At 31.6% G+C, this 17,906-nt stretch overlaps 1 protein-coding gene across 1 annotated transcript; it reads right to left on the minus strand.

Moving 5' to 3' along the window:
- Positions 1–10,148: 10,148 nt before the first annotated feature.
- Positions 10,149–13,275, minus strand: LOC18047868 (heat stress transcription factor A-7a). Its single transcript, XM_024188433.1, has 4 exons — positions 12,750–13,275; positions 10,926–12,070; positions 10,688–10,791; positions 10,149–10,581 (listed from the first exon to the last, which is right to left on the minus strand). The coding sequence occupies exons 1-2, from the start codon at positions 13,065–13,067 to the stop codon at positions 11,285–11,287; spliced, it is 1,104 nt and encodes a 367-aa protein (XP_024044201.1). The 5' UTR covers positions 13,068–13,275; the 3' UTR covers positions 10,149–10,581; positions 10,688–10,791; positions 10,926–11,284.
- Between the last annotated feature and the right edge of the window lie 4,631 nt (positions 13,276–17,906).

A 17,906-nucleotide genomic window follows, 5' to 3' on the forward strand; every position in this document is an offset into this window, starting at 1 on the left:
ATACACCTTAAAATTCATATATTGCCAACATAAGTATAAAACTAAATATAAATCTAAATAACTATCACATTGTATAAATAACATCAGATCAAAAAAACAATATATTATCTCATATACTATTACGAAACTTTCTCTCTACATATTTTTATAATTAATATAGTATATATAAATGATTGTAAATAGATAATTATAAAAAAGGATTAAAGAGAGCCACTCTCATGGGGGAATCCACTCCCACCTCTTCCATTTTTATCTTATATTTAATAAAATAAAATAAATAATATCATTTTTATTTAAATAATATTATTATATTATTTTATAAATTATATTTATTAAAAATAAAAATATTAAACATATTTAAATATAATATTATTATATTTATTAAAATTAATAAGTTATATTGATTCTAAGTTAAAATTACTTAAAAATATTATTATTATACTCATAGAGAATTAATAATATTACTATATATATTTTTATTTGAAAATATAATATTATTATATTTATTTAAAAATAATAATAATATATTTATTTAATATTAGTAATTAAGAATAATCAATATTTTATTTAAAGAAAATATTAATTTTGTATTATATTGTTAATAATAATGTTTCATTTGTATTTCTCTTAATAATAATTTTTTAATTTACATAATTAAGAATATTAATAATAATTATTAATTTATAAATATAAGAAAATAAATATTTTATTTTTTAAATATATTTTTTTATTAATTTTGTAATTAAAAACTTCAATTCTTTAAATAAAAATAAATCTGTAATTTGAAATCATTTCATCCCAATCCAAGACTATATGAACACATAAATTGAATTATGATTTCAATTTCATACTCCCACTTTAGTGTAAATAAACAACATATTCTCACTCTCACTCTCACTCTATACTTCTAATACTAAGATTCCCACCGCTCAGGATTCTCACTCCAATCCAAAATATAAATGTTGTCTAGTGGTATTGAAAATTAGATCAGGTCAGCATTGGCCAGCTTTATCCCCTTGGGCCTTAACTTCAAGCCCAATAATCCATGCCAGGTAAAAAGCACGAAACGACCCAAAATGATGCAAGGAACAATAATGAGTCTAGTGCTAGAAGAAACACTAAAATCAATGAAGTTGGAATTGGACACGCCAAAATTCTCTTGGATGTTTGGGATTAGTTTTGAGAAAATCAATAATAATTTTAAAATTTTAAAATTAATTTTAATTGTCTAGTAATTTTTTTTTTAAATACCTTCTAACAAAATCATCTCATCCAATAATAGATTTTAAAAAGCAGTTTTGAAAATTATTTTTATACATAATACAAATATATATCTATCCTCATATACGTTATAAAAAATTAAAATTATCCTTATTTAATTATAAAATAATATCATTAAATTTAACATTATTATTATTATTATTACAAATTGTTTTGAAATAACAAAATAAAAAATAAAATTAAATAAATATTTTTATTTTAGTTGTCAATTATCATATATTATATATACATATTCATAAATGTTACGGATAGCAATGGGTACCACTTGCTATAGGTTTGTCACTACCAAATCCACCCACAACTTCCAGCAGGTTTTTCTACGAGTTTTCGTATTTAAAATCTCAAACATTAAGAACATACTTTGAATAATACATAAAAAATTAAATTAGATAATTTAAGCTATAAATTTACAACAATAGCCTAAAAAATTCAAAAGAAAAACTAAAGTTTTAATATTAAAAAATACATAAAATATATCAATTTAATACAAAAATTTTATATTGCAGGCAAACCATCATCACTACAATCAAATTCCTGCTCCATGTTTTAATCAATATTCAAGTATTGTCAACAAAATCAATAAGTAAATTTTGGACATCTGTTGTTAAAATTTAATTCAACAATTAAAAACTCAAATTTAGTAAGTAGTTGTTAGGTTCAAATAATTAAAACAAAACAAATAAAATTAATCAAATTAAAATGAAATATGAATAAAATAAAACTTGAAAAGTATAAAATTTATACTTATTAAAAGCTTATTTTATCTATCTTAACACACACACACACACACAAAAAGACACAACGTTGTAGTGAGTTAGGGAGATTAGATCACGAGAAATAACTTTAGCTTGCATATGTTTGTAGTTAAATTTTTTTAATGTAATTTTTCACATTAAAATTAAAATCATAAATAATTAAAAAATAATAATGCAGGCCAATGGATACCAGTAAGATTTTTTTCTCAATACCAAACCCACTCGCAACCCAATTGGATTTAAATTTTAATTACCAAATCCATCAGCAACCCATAAAATTACTTGTAGCGGGCGAGTTTGGCCTAGTTCGCAGGTAATTTTGGCATTACTAATAAATGTAAAAATAAATTTTATTTAACATCATGTCCATTTCAATCATTTGCATTCTTATAATAGTTTAATAATAAAATTTCCCAACAATATAAGATTGTTTTTAAAACTTATAGCACTTATAAAAAATAAATTTTACAAAACGTTTGACTGATTATCTTTACAACTAATTATTTTTAAAATACAATTAACAAAAATTCTTTTAAAAGATACAACATTATGCCCAAAGAGTGATGATGAACTTTTGATGATCAACCGGATACATCCCTTCGAAGTTGGTATTCTTAAATTGTAATTTAAGAAAGAAATAAGAGAGGAAAAAAAATATGGATAGCTCATGTTGACAAATCTAACAAATTTCAATTGTGAAAGTTATTAAATAAGTAATGATACCAACTTATGAAAGCCAATCTCAATTTTAACTAGTTTTTCACTTAACTGTGACATCACTTCTCCTTTGTAAATATTTCGATTCTAAGCACGCAGAAGAGGCAATGAAGCATATTGATGTATACGAGAGAAAACAGACCAAGGCCGCGCTGTACTGGGTCTTGATTTCAAGCCCATCGGGCTGCCCCTAACATCAGTACGGATTAGCCCGCGAGCAGACTTTTTTTGACACACTTCAAAATTCTTCGTAAAACTCTTCCTTAATTAAAATTACTTAATAGTCTAATACCAACTAATTCATTTCTTGAACACTTAGATATATTATTCTTTTAAAATAATTTTTAGGCCGCATCATAATATGTGTTTTTTAATTGAATAGTGTTTTTGAAAAAATTAAAAGAATTTACAGTTATGAAGATAGAAATTATATAATAAGAAGAAAAAAATTAAAGATAAATATAATACTTTAGATTTGTATGCAATTTAAAAATAATTCTTAATTTTAATATAGAGATTTGTATTGGATCAATTCAAAAAGCGATGTTGTAAAGATTTTATAAGAGCGTTAAAAGCCCCACTATTTAGCCCGTTCCTGGCACCAACACACAAATCAATCAAATCGGTGATTTAGTGCTCGAATATAGACAACGCACGCACCATCGCTCTCAAGAGATAAGCCAGCTGCCAACTAGCGGAAACGCCAATTGACATCTGCTTGGACGGTGGTCGGCAATAACCAAAAAAGCATCTACTTATTGACTTCTCTAAGCATTTGAAGCTTCAACTATCATTATCAATTTATCATGATCTTCTTGGCTTGTACAAACATTTCAGATTTTTTTACCAAACAGTCAAATCTTGATCTCTATTCTGTACACTTTATGAGGTGGGGGTTTAAAATTTTCTTTGGATAACTGTAATCCCAACATTAAAATAAAATACTAATTATTTTAATTTATAAAATAAGTTAAATTTTATCCTAAATTTATATGATAAATAAGATATAATATGCATAATATTTTTTAAAAAATATTATTTAAAAATTATATGTTTAATGCTCTACCAATATTTTTTTTTCACATATATAATTTTTTTATGACAATTATAATTTTTAAGACATAATATCTCAATACTAAACAACGCCTAACATGGTTGTAAGCTCGCCACGTACATAACCATTACAAGCCGGAAGAATCTGATGCATTTTTCTTTTTCAAAGTAAAGCTATTTGAAGATTAACGAAAGAAATTGTCTGCGTTCATTGCATGCAAAATACACTGCTTATTATAAACAAATAAAACATTACATATATATATATATATATATCTAATTAGATTCTAGTTAAATTTACATCTCTATGAATACAACTACTGTTTCCTGCCACTAGTTTTTGTTGTTGGTTTAATTCTGAGAGCCAACAAGGTGATGCCACGTGCCCGGAATGATTAAAAGGATTAGGGAGTTCTCAAAAGATAGGGAAGATGCGTGCCGCTCACTCCCAAGTCCTAAAGCTGTATTAGGATACAAAAATATCTAAGTTGTAAAGTCCATCACAAACACAATGAGTTGCAGTCTCCGTATGTAACAGCTCAGTGCAAACTGGCCCTGTATCAGCTGAGTTCCAATAGCTTTTCCTCTCTCCTGCAACGCGTGGATGCTCCCCATTTGCCATGTTACATACAGGGTCTGTAACATAGCAAGCTCCACAAAATGATAGTGAGACCACAAAACCAACTTGGGATAGAGTAAGTTCAAGAGTTCATCTCTCTATCTCGAAGGTCTCCCTAAATGGTCTTCAACTATTGATATAACGGAGCCCCCATTATATTTTCGACAACTCATCAAGGAATTAATGGATTCTATCTACATTAATTCAACCTCTTTAACAAATAAAGATCGAACGGTTGCTCCAACCATTCTCTCCAGGCCTACGGAAGCCACCTTCGAAAAGCACGCGCATCCACTTAAGACAAGGGAGAAAATGACTCCATTATTTGAATATATAAACCAAGAGTACTTAATGCCCCTACCTGAGGACGGGACAAGCCAGTAAGCTCCGTTCCACATGTCCATGTCCACCGAGACCACGAGATGCCTTTAGGGACACCTCATATAAAAGATTTATGTCCAAGAGCAAGGCATCTATCTTCTTCTCTCAACGATCCACTTGACCACGGCCACCGCATTCTAATCACCCGTCTTGCTTGCAAGATAGAACACCACATGCATCCTCAACAACCATAATGCGTTCCCCACCTCTCATAATGCCTTGAAGATCAACATTTTAGACCTTTCTAACTATCTAAAGACAATCCTTTAATGTTTTAGACATTGTATCAAGAAAGAATTAGGCTAAAACACTTGCCAGTAACATCTACATTATTAATTTTATGTGAACCCTTTTGTGGGTCGAGTACATTAATTGCAGTGTTATATATGAAAAGGCAACCAAAATATGTTCTTTTCAAGCACGTCGTCCATATTAATTGCCACACGCTTAGCTCACATGTGTAAAAGTTCAGTGTACACGTCAATTAATGAAACAAAGTTACATATTTTGGCAACCAGGTCAGTGAATACGATAATAATCATTTAATTATTCATTTTATAGTCAGCTGCTCAGCTTATATAAGCCCGCCACTTGATGTTTAATTATTATCGATGATCAATTTTCTTATATTCTTTCTTGTCATTCATTTTACAATATATAAAAAGGCTGGTAGGTTGCGTGCCTGCAGCCTGCGTATACATGAATAAGCAATCATCAAGAAAGAAAAAATAAATGATGGTCAAATTTAGTATGCACTTTGATCAATGAGCATTAGTAACTAAGAAATTATATATTTCTCCTTGTACCGCTCCAATAATATACTTATTAGAGTGCATTTTGTATATTGTATTGTATTATTTGATACACACATTAGGTTGTATTTATATTAATATTGTATTATATTAATGACGTACAACATTTAATGTTATATTGTGTTGTATTAATTTTTACTTAGTAACATGTTTTGTTATTCCTTTTGTGGCAACCTAAATAGAAAATTTTAGATACTTGGGTTTGCTAGATTCAAAAGCTTTATATTCGATTTTTGCGAACCAAATTCAACTAAGATATTATTAGCAAAGCAGATTGATACTTTTAACTTAAAGCAAAATTCACTTCCACTAATATTTCAATATGACAAGCGGACAAAGTCTTGTGATACGTGACAATAGAGTTGATAAAATTTAACATAACTTGTTTACCGACATGTCATGACGAATAAATAGTTTGGTTTTTTAATTTTGACACCATTATTAAGTAAGTCGTATCTATGTCTTAACCTATTTATTTAGTCTTTTTTTGTGTCAAGTTAAAGTTCAAGTTCTTAACCCATTTATTTAGTTAATGACATAATTATTTGTAAGGATGATCATTTATACAATGTTTCAATTTTTAAAATTGTAAATAGATATAAAACTTCAATGATATAAATTTGTAATATTTTGATAGGATTTATATTTAGAATATCAATATATAATATTATCTATATATATAGTAAAACCTCTATGAAATAATATTGCTGGGTTCAAGAACAAATATTATTTTGACGAAGTTATTTATTTATCAATAAATTGAATAATTTATTAATTTATTGATAAATGAATATTTATTAATTTAGAAAGATTTTTTTTAAATTTTTTTAAGAAAAATTTTATTGGCACATGTGTATACTTACTTATAAAAAAATACAAATCATGCTTTCTCAAGTCAACAATATCTCCTATAATGGTTACTATCTATCTTAGTTAGAAAACTTGTAATTGTATAGCATATTTCTTTCAGTTTGTGTTTACATGTATATATATACACAAAAGTATTCTCAAGATTCATTCAATTATTTTTTTGTAAGGGTTGAGGGGCTTGACCTGCTATAGATCTAGCAGAGTAGAAAATTAAAAGATAAATATTTTCTAGGTCTTTTTGGAGGCCCTTGCCTTACTATAGGGTGTAGATGAAGGCAACCACAACTCTATATCTATTTCATAGCCTCCCTATCAGCAGTCCAAATATTATTAGAATTTTCATATACCAAATGAAGTGCATCCTCTATCAAAGAGTCCTTTCAAATTATAACAATATTCAATAAATACTTTTTACAGCATGAGAGCGAAAAAAAAACACCGAATATATTGCATGCTCTACAAAAAATTATGAATGATGTTGAATTCAATTTATAAATAAAGAAGAAACACACAACTTCATATATATATTTTACAAAAAGTTGAATTCAAATAATTGAAGTTGTGAAGGAAAAAATCTTTATTTTTATGAATTTTATATTTTATTCATTGTTTATTCTATGCTTTAATTGGGCCCTAAAGGATTAAAAAAATTATATATATAGCAAAATTATTAATTTAATATAGTGACTTAAATTGGAATCGAAAGATACTATGTATCTAATCAAAATAATTAATTAATCGAATATTTATTTATCAAGATCTTTATTGTATAAATGAGTACAATTTTTTTATTAAAAGGTGCAAAATGTTAGATGGAAATCGTAGTTAATAGATTTAAATTGATTAATGTGCCATGTTATATTACCTTTTTTTTTTCGAGTTCAGATTTTAATATTTTAACACAATTATTAAATCAATCGTATTTAATTTAACTTAAATTTGACATGATATAAAACTAACACAATATGAACAAGGCTCAATGACCCATCTTGCCTTGTCAACTCCATGTGACAAGACCTAACCGTTAGACCAAATTATGAAAGGCCCAAAAACCATTAAAAATATAAGTCCAATAAAATTATTTTACATAAAATAACTCACGTCCATTCTCTATAAGAATTGCCAAGGTGCTTACAATTCTAACTACAATGTCTAAATGCAAGACACGATAAAAAACCAAAAGTGTGATTCATTAAAAAAAGACTTAGGTTTTAAAGAATGACCTAGGTTCATTCCTTACAAAGAATGACCTAGGTTAGGAACTTAGAAAATATTTATAAGTAAAACGTTTAAAGGGCGAGTCTTCGAAAAAATGCCAAAGGCATGATTCAACAAAGCACGACCTAGATCCATTATTTACAAATAACGACCTAAGTCTATTCTTTTGCAAAGAACGACCTAGACACTTAGAAAATATTTCTTAATAATACGCCTATAGGGCAAGTTTTTGACAAAGTACCAAAGGCATGATTTAACAAAGAACGACATATGTCCATTCTTTACAAAGAACGGCCTAAGTCCATTCGTCACAAAGAACGGCCTAAGTCCATTCGTCACAAAGAACGGCCTAAGTCCATTCGTCACAAAGAACAACCTAGGTCTATTTCTCACAAAGAACAACCTAGGTCTATTTCTCACAAAAAACAACATAGGTCCATTCATAAAAAAGAATGACCTAGACATTTCGAAAATATTTCTAAGTAAGAGCACACGAGCTACTCGGAATGTGCCTACAGAATAATATACATTCTACTGAATGAACCTACGCCCAAACACACATTCTACGGAATACGCCTTCGGAAAAATACACATTCTACAGAATATGCCTACGGGCAAATACGCATTCTACATAATGTGCCTATAAACAAATATATATTCTACGAAATGCGCCTACGGGAAAATATATGCATTTTATGGAATGCACCAACGGGCCAATAAACATTACATGGAATGAGCCTACTGGCTAACAAACATTCTACGGAATGCGCTTACAAGCAAAATACTGTAAAATCAATCCTATTTGTAAGGAACTAATAATTGCCGAATTTAAGCTAAAGTCCATTAAAGGTTAACGGCCCAAAAACATGACAATATCCAAATATTACTTGTCATAAGTAAGTATTGACACATATGAATATGTGTCTCCATGCATGGACTTTAGCTGACACTTGTCACAAGAAAAGTGCCACATAACCTCTCCAATTGACTTTAAGTTATCTATATAAAGGTCAAGACCCCGTTTGAAGGTAAGAGAAACAAGAGTATAAAATGAGTAAAATAACCTCTTCCCATCTCGCTCTAGATTTTCTCTCTCTAAAAATTGAATAAAAAGAACTGACTTGAGTGTCAGAAGGTTATCGCCGGCATGCCGGCACCCTTTGATAATTGTTTCTTTTTACAGAACAATTAACCACAAGGATATGTGATTTGAGACACTAGCCTCAAGAAAAAAAAAAGTCACAGAACTTGATTTAGAAGAATGTCTGAAACACAAATCAATCACTGTACATTGAGCAAAATTTTGCATCAACACTAACTAATTTACTTACAGCATTTTTATAAATGGTGGCAATATCTTCACTCACGTCTTCATTAAGATTTGTTGAAAAAATAGCATACTAATATGCTATTTTGAGGACACATTTTGAGTGGGACCCACCTAACCAAAGTGGAAAATCTCGAGATGTTCATATTCTATTCCGAGAATACTATGAAATAGTATATTTATTCACTCAAAATGATGCTTAGGTGAATGAGAAATTGACTCTCAAAGTGCACCCTTGAAGTTAGAAATTTAAAAGGAATGTGACTTATCCCACAAGAAAAATAAGTTAAGGGATTTGTATTTATATATAGATACTTATCCATGCATGAACAAGAATTTTAAGGATAGAGACTCTCTTCACAAGCGCGTAAGTAGGGGGGTGCAAATTTAAGACCGATTTGGTTGAATTCGTGTGCGCCCGCGCATCATGCGTACACGAACGTCGGCCCAAAATCACACAGGCCCGCATGACAACATTTTACTATTATCAAAGGGTGTTAAAAATAATTATCGAGAATTTACATTGTTGTTGTTCGCCGGAATTATTTGTTCGTGCTTGACAAATAATTCGTTCCTGTTGCATCCTGGGAAACAGATACCAACAAACCTAAAAATACTACAGTGGGTAGTAAATATGTTTTAAAGAAACTGTTTTCACATTCTCAGGTTTTCCTATTTCATTTTTTTCTAGTTTAATTATTGTCGTTTCTACAATTTCCAGTAGCTCCTTTATTAACTTCTGCTGTTGTTTCAATTCTGCACATATTGAATTCATGTTTATTTGTTGTTGTTTTAATTGTTCACTCACTGCAATTTTTTCCAATAAGATTTGCAGCAGCCATCGATCTTGTAGCGGGTATTGCATCTCTTATCACTAATATCTTATTATATTTTCATGTTTAACCGTGTCTCTGTGGAACAACACATAAATTGCTAATTCTTTTTACTTTAGATTGATATTATGTATATAGGATCCCTCTTAAGTTACATTTCATGTTACCAACAACCACTCACATAAATAATGTGTGGTGTGAGATTCACATACTGTTAATGTAAATAGTGTAAATTACATAAAATATAACTTAGGGTTTGCCATGTATATAATGAGAGGCAAATTAACATGAAAAGAACCTACATATCATTTAAGATGCAGCAACAGAATTTTTTTGGTCCACTTGTTTTATTGTTTCTCAGAACAAGAAAAATAAAAAATAGAATCAATACAGAACCCACATAGTTAACTAGCAATTGAACATTTTGTCCAGTACACCATCTATTCGTGACTCCAGAACTTGGGAGCTACAGCTGCACTTGTCCATTTCCTCAACGTGGACGCATCTATTGTATTTAAAGAGGCGTCTATTGCCGCATTTTTCATCTTGCATTGCTCCAAAAGATTGATAGTAACATACCTGTGTATATATATACCAGTAGACAAACTAATTCGTTTCGTTATGGTGAAGATTGAAAGAGTTAAAAGGGTTACCATATGGAAGCCGATGAAGATTAAAAGGACCAGTGAGAACGAAATTGCCCAGATGAAAAAATCTACATTGTAGTAGTATCATGATATTTGTCACCAACAACATGTTCTATCAATTCTCAGAAAAAAAGATCATAAAGACAAATGCAAAAATAAATGTATTGGACCGACCCCAACTGTCTACGAATGATTCTTGGTTCCAGTAGCAACATGTACATTGTGGTTCCAGGAAAAGGCAGCTACATCTTTGTCCATTTCAACAGCTTCAGAACAATCTACACTCATTTGAGGCCAAAAGAAAATTTCAAGAGCCAGCACAAAGTTATCGATGTATTAAATACAAAACGCACAGAACAGTTGACTTCATGTTGTGAAACCCAAAAAAAGAACCCAAAAAAAAAAAAAAAACCTTGAGATACATCATGATAGAGACTACCACAAATTCTTCCGGGCACTGCTTCGACCTAATTAACCAAGATAGAGAACAAATTAACGGAAAAAGGCCGTACGAAATTGAAACAGGGACTAGTAAATAGAATAATACAGGGTTAGAAAAACCAGTAACAAAACACTTTCCAGTGATACAGTGCTCTTCTGTCCTGTCAGTATCAAGAAATCAAGGTGAAAATTATGGCCTAATGGCATTTCAAGAGATGCAAATAGTAGAAGAGGAGATACAAACAGCCGGTACGCAAGAGCCTGCTACCAGAAGGAGATAATCATCCATGCAATGAACTGATGCCGAATGCTGATGGTAAAACTGCTCTGCTATTGCTTTGGACTTGAACCCAGATAACCAAAACGATCAATCAATACAGTGACATCTTCATCATCACCCACTTCGCTACCAGGCATATCTAATTCTCCTTCGAACCTCTCATTCAGTAACTCTTCCCAAAATCCTTCATCAAGTTCTCTAGCGCCACTTTCTGGAGGCTCTAGCTCTTGTGGTCCTTCTTGTTCACTTCTTGTCCTACCATATCCTTGCATTTCCAATGCAAGCGCTTCCAGCTCTGACATTTCAAATCCGTAATCACCGTATTCCAAAGGTTCAGCTTTAACGGAGCTCATTCCCTCACCAAAATCACTTGATCCGGCAACACCAGCTCCAATAGGTCCTTGATCAATCGGCCTTCTTCTTTTCTTAGTCATGGCTTCCTCTAGCTCCTTTCTTTTCTCCTTTTGTTGTACTAGCTGCTGCAGAAAGGCAGGATTTTGCATTGCTCTAGCCAAGAAAGACATCATTTGTTGCTGCTTCTTTTCCGTGCCTTCTAGTCTAAGTTCCATGGCTTGAAGATAGGCTCTAGTATTTTGCTGCTGCTGTCTAAGCTTCACTAATTCCATCATCAGAAATTGTTTGTCGCGAATCAGACGCTCAAATTCCCCGTCTAGTCCAAATCGGCCCAGTTCAACACAAGGCCCAAGAGCTTGTGGCGGAGGCAGAGGCTGCGATGGCGCCTTTCTCCTCTTGATGTTCTTCAAAAGATGCCTCTCTCCCCTCAGAAACCCTTCATTGGAAAATTCCCATCTGTCTGGATCGATCTTTCTAAAGCCCTGCAACAAAAGCAAAATTTTAACTAAGCATCCACTGCCAGAACAGAGAAACTTTATGAACGTGTAAATCTTCCGTATCCATTCATTTCATAAAGAGTTATTCTTTGATTAAACATCGTCTCGCAGAGTAATTCTTAATTAAACATTCATGCACTAGATGACGGCAGAAAATTAGGGGGAAAAAAATTCCGTGCCCAGCAAACGAAATGAAGCAAGGCCCCACAGTCAGAAAAAAGGGACAATAATTGTAAAAATTCCGAGCACTGATTCTCCAGTAAATTTAGTTAACAAAAGTGAGAAAAAAAAATAATAAAATGGAAAGGCGTTAGCGAACTTTCTACTGATTGGAAATAAAAAGATTTCATGTGAGTTTCCAGAAGCTCTAAGAACCATCAGTCTATATAATTTATTAAATAAAAATGAATCCACTTGGATGGCTTCTAGACAGTCCAACACGCTTGCACATGCTTGCGCATTTCAAAAGATTACAAACCCAACAAGAATGATTGGAAGATGATTTAGGAATAAATAAATAAATAAATAAAAATAAAACAAAACAAAGTCCATTCTTTTGGTTTCATTCAGAAATTCTGATTGAGAGTAAAGCCGAAGAAGCCATTTCCAGGGTCATTTGATAATAATTAATAGACTAAAAGGGATTGAGGATAGCATTACTTACGTAAGTGTTAAGCTGCCTGACAAAGCTAGAGAAATTACTGTGCTTGAAGTGTCTAGGAAGAAGAGAAGTGGAGAAAGCATGAGGGTCCCAAACAACAAAGCTAACACCTCCCCTGCTCCAAGAAACTACTTCATTTGTATTTGGGTCATCCACCATTTCATATGTCTTCGTCAGAAACGGCGGCGGCCCTGTGTCATGCAGACCTTCCATCGGCTGCGGCGCCGCCATCATCATCGTCATTACTGCTGCCTCATCGGCTCCGGATTCCGATGGAATCCCACCCGGCTGCTCTTCTTTTATCATGTAATACGGATTCATTTAGCCTAATGAAAGATTCTGATCGTTTATAAACGAAGAAGCGAAAAAAGAAAAACGGAGCAGTCGGAGAAGACTTATGTGTGTGTGTGTGTGTGTGTGTATAAGAAGAGAACAATTGAATCAACAGGTGAATTGTATGATTAACTTATGGAAACTCAAATTGATGCCCATGGTTAAGGAAAAACAAAAAAGGTCAAAAAGAAAGTTGATAAAAAGACAAAGTGGCACTTGATATTTTTACTTTTCTTCTTGCTCTGCTTTAAATTTTTGTTTGTGAAGGTCGTTTAAGCCGTTAAAGAAAGAACGCGGATGCAAGACATGAGGTCATGCTCGTGTAAAAAATTGAAGCAGCGGAAGAGTTAAAACTTGCTTAAATAGCAATAATGGGTTTATTAAAATAATGGTTTCGAAAGTTCTAGATATTCAACCCCCCATTGGTTTTATTTTTTTAATAATTTTCTATTTGTAGCAATGGTTGCTTTATTGGGTAAGTGTGAGTGAGGTGAGGTCCTTCAGAATGTTCTGGAACTTATATTGGGGAAGGGGGCGCGTACGATAGCATGCGTGGTGGAGGCATGGAGTGGCAGCTTTGGGACATATTAAATTAGCGCCACAAATTGTTTTATGAAATTTCATTGGTGGAGAAAATACCCTACCCTATAATTGGGTGACATCATTGAAAACAACTCCTTGATTAGCTTAAAATCAGAAAAAATATTTTCATCCACGATTGAAGCTAGCAAAGTAGTGCTTTTTGCGTGGTTGGTAGGGTGTGAGTGATTAATGTGAATATATGTAGAAAAGTTGAAAAAAAAAAAGAAGGGCAAAGAAAAGAGCAATGAGCTTTACTCATTATGCTGTGATTATTATCTTGTTTTCATTATCTATAATCAACTTTTTAAATAGTTGATTGGCTTATTCAGTTGTGTCGCAATTTGAAGAAGACAAGTGGATGAGTAAAAATCAGGTGGTCTCCTCAATCAAAATAGAAGGCAGGAAACGAATTAATAAGGTTAATGAAGAATGAAGGATTAATCAGGTGAGAGAGGTGAAACGTGGCAAGCGTACAGGATGCCACGTGTGAAGCAAGTGGGCGAGTTTGGGATAAACAAATGGGGAATTGATATTGGCCAAGTGGGGTACGGTGGCCAACAAGTTGCGATTATTTAAATCCAAAAAATGAATATGCAATTATTTTAAAAATGAACCCCCCATAAAAATAAAAAATAAATAAATAATTAGCCAAAAGCCAGTCTGCCATAGGGCAGAGACAGTCCCCATGCTGTCGTCAAAGTGACAGCCACATTCGTTATAAAAAATTTGAGAATCTAGATATGTATTATCCAAACCGAATTACCTTCTACAAGCTTCGAGAAAGTTGGGAGATTTTACTTAATAAATAAATTGCTGAGCCTGAGCTTATTCGTTTTGGTTACCGTAATAAATTTGATCACCGAATCTACAAATTAGATCCCCAAGATCATATTCTCGATTTAATTTGTCTTCCGTTTTTGTTTCGCTTTGACTGCTGCTTTGAAGAGATTTTTCAGCGTCGGATGATTTGGAGCCAGCTAAGCTAATACAATATTCTTTGTAAGAACAGTTGACTGGTTAGGTCTACGGCTCGTCCTAGGTTACGCGTGGTCTCCGGTCGGGGAGCAATGGCCCGTAGGCCATCCCACGGCCAAAGCCAGGCTCCTTTTCTTTCTCCGCACAACTGCGTGGTGTATTTTGATTGGTTGATTAGGTCGGCATGCGCGTAAGTCGCAAACGTGTCACGTTGCCAAAATTCAAAGTTGAAGAGTTCACAGGCACTCATATTTTAATGTCGGTATTTTCGAGCTCGTTTAACCTACACTGCGCTCCTCGCAATCAATTATGAAGCCCGAATCCGCTGAGTAAACTATGCGAAAGTACAAATGGGCAACTGACGCATGCCACGGAAAAGTACAGAAAAAGAAAAAGATCAAAAAGAGAGAGAGGGAGAGTGGGAAAGGGGCAAAATAGAAAATACATGTATCTTTTAGGTTATTAGGTACAATCAAGTGTGCGACCTTGAAGTTGGTCCACCATATATAATATTAAAAAAATGGTGAGAATTTATGTGACCTTTGAAGTTACGATAAACGTAACTTAGGGGGATCCTTAACACAAATACTAATGGGGTACATGTAGAAGAAGTGAAGAACTACTGAAGACCCACCTGACCTGACCCCAATGAATTTTTTTTTTTCTTTTTTATAAGACCCCAATGAATTATTGGGTACATAAAGAATTCATTGAACGAAGCTTCTCTTAGGCTCAGTTATTTGACAAAGAAAGTTCTAAAATCTTCTAATACATATAAAATTTCCAGTTCTTGTACGATGTAGGTTGGCAACTGGATAAGATTCAATACAAGGATTTGGAATAAAAGAACAAATCTGCTGGAAATCAGTTCCATATTAATCTTGGAATATGCATGGCCTTGGCCAAAGCGTTAGGTAGCGCAAGATTTGTCTACGATGGGTAGGACTTTATTTTTTATTTTTTTTGGCCTCGATTCTTAATCTCAATCATATCTTCCTATATATTGAGAGATTTAAAAGTGATTTTAAAAATTTAAAATTAATTTTGATATTTAGTACATTTTTTTATAAATTATTTTTGACAAAATCATTTCATTCTACAACATATTTTGAAAATTAAGTAATGAGTAATTTTTTAAAAATTGAATTGAGAATCAGTTTTATATTTAATACAATTCCATACATACATGGGCGGAGACAGTATAGTGATTCACTGGGGGCTTTAGAAAAAATTATAGGCTTGATTATAAATTAGTGAGGGCTTTAGAAAAAATTATTGAGAATTTTAAGAAAACTAAATTAATTATTAAAAAAAAATTCCAGTGGGGGCTTAAGTCCCCACTGGTCCTAAGGTGAATCTGCCCCTGCATACATATCTTCATATATATTATAAAAATTCAAAATTATCCTTATAAATTAGGAAATAAAGTAACTAACTTTTAAAAAAATATTATTACCAATTATATTGAGATAACAAAACAAAAATATAAAATTAATAATATAAAATATTTATTTTGGTTATCAATTATTATATGTACATAATAAAAAAAATATTCTATATACATTTTGATAAACATTTAAATAAACTTTATTTAATATTATGTCTAATTCAGTCATTTACATTCTTACAACAATTCTATTGAAAAAATAGTATATTAGTATGCTATTTTGAGGGCACATTTTGAGTGAGACCCACTTAGCGAAAGTGCAAAATCTTGAGATGTTTTGATTCTACTCCGTGAATACTTCGAAATAGCATATTTATATACTCAAAATGATGCCTGTGTGAATGAGAAATTGACTCTTAAAGTTAAAAATTTGAAAAGAAATGAAACTTATCCTACAAGAAAAAAATAAACTAAGGAATTTGTGTTTATATATAGATACTCATCCATACATGAACAAGAATTTTAAGGATAGAGGCTCTCTCCATGTGCGCGTGCGCGGGAGAGTGTAAATCCAAGCTCAATTTGGTTGAAGTAGTGTGTGCCCACGCGTCCTGCGTACACGAATATCGGCCCAAAATTACTCAGGCCTGCATGGGTTGTTACAAAATTGAATATTTTGAATTCAATGGGCCTTACGTTGTGAATAAAATTTTGAGCCATTACATAATTGAATATTTTGAATTCGATAGGTTGTTGCAGAAGCAAATTAAATCAAATATTCAAATTTATTATTCAACGGTTACATGCCCTCATGTATATAAAAGGCAATCTCCCTTTTATGTTTTATATACAACAATCACATAAAGCACTTAAAAAAAAAAATTCCTCCTCTGACGTTCTGTTTTGACCAAGATTCTACATTGTTTCTGTTCGCCAAAATTATTTGTATGTGCTTAACGAATAATTTGTTCCCGTTGTATCCTAGGAAATAGATTCCAACGAACCTAAAAGCACCGTAGTAGGTGGTAAATCTGTTTTAAGGAAATTGTTGTTTAACAGACCTCGAGTTTTTTTTTCTATACTTTATATTTTTCATTTTTTTTCCTATTGTTTATATTGTTACTGCTCAAACGATTTACTGCATGCCTGTTTACTAACTTTTACTTGTTGTTTACTTATATGAATTCACGTTATGTTACAATTTGATGAATATACTTTTAATTGTTGACTCACTACCATTTTCCAATAAATTAAACAGTAAGATTTAATATTTAATAATACATGAGATTTCTTTTAAAATTCGTAGCATTAAAAAAAAAAATCAAACAGTTGACTGATTTTTTTCACAATTGATTATTTATACATTATAACCAACAACAATTATTTTAAAACCATATCATACCAATCTGGCCTTCAATAGAAAATTCACCTATTGTTTAGGTTAAATAGCATAAAATGTGATTCTTAAATTGACTCTTTTTATATATAAATTCATTACTGTAAAGTAAACTAAGTTAGAAATAGACTTTCTTTCACAGTACCATTTGCATTAAATATTTTTATCAGCCACTACTAGTCAATATGGTTCATATCCTACTTTATCCGAGAGGGACAAGGCTATAATATACATCACATTTACAAAAGTTACACCCAACAATTCAAAATAATTTCATAACCAAATAATACTAAAACTTATTGGATATAACACTTGTGTTATAATGTAACATAGAGTGTATTTGGGATTAAAGTTAGGGAGCTGTACCTTTTAAGCTATATCATTAGATGTTTGGTAAACACTAATTACTGTAGCTTAGCAGTTATGTTAATATGATTTTTTATTTCGATAATAAAATATTTATTGTATCTTTAATAATTTTATTAAA

This window comes from Citrus clementina, unplaced genomic scaffold, assembly GCF_000493195.1.
Source record: "Citrus clementina cultivar Clemenules unplaced genomic scaffold, Citrus_clementina_v1.0 scaffold_3, whole genome shotgun sequence".
NCBI lineage: Eukaryota > Viridiplantae > Streptophyta > Magnoliopsida > Sapindales > Rutaceae > Citrus > Citrus x clementina.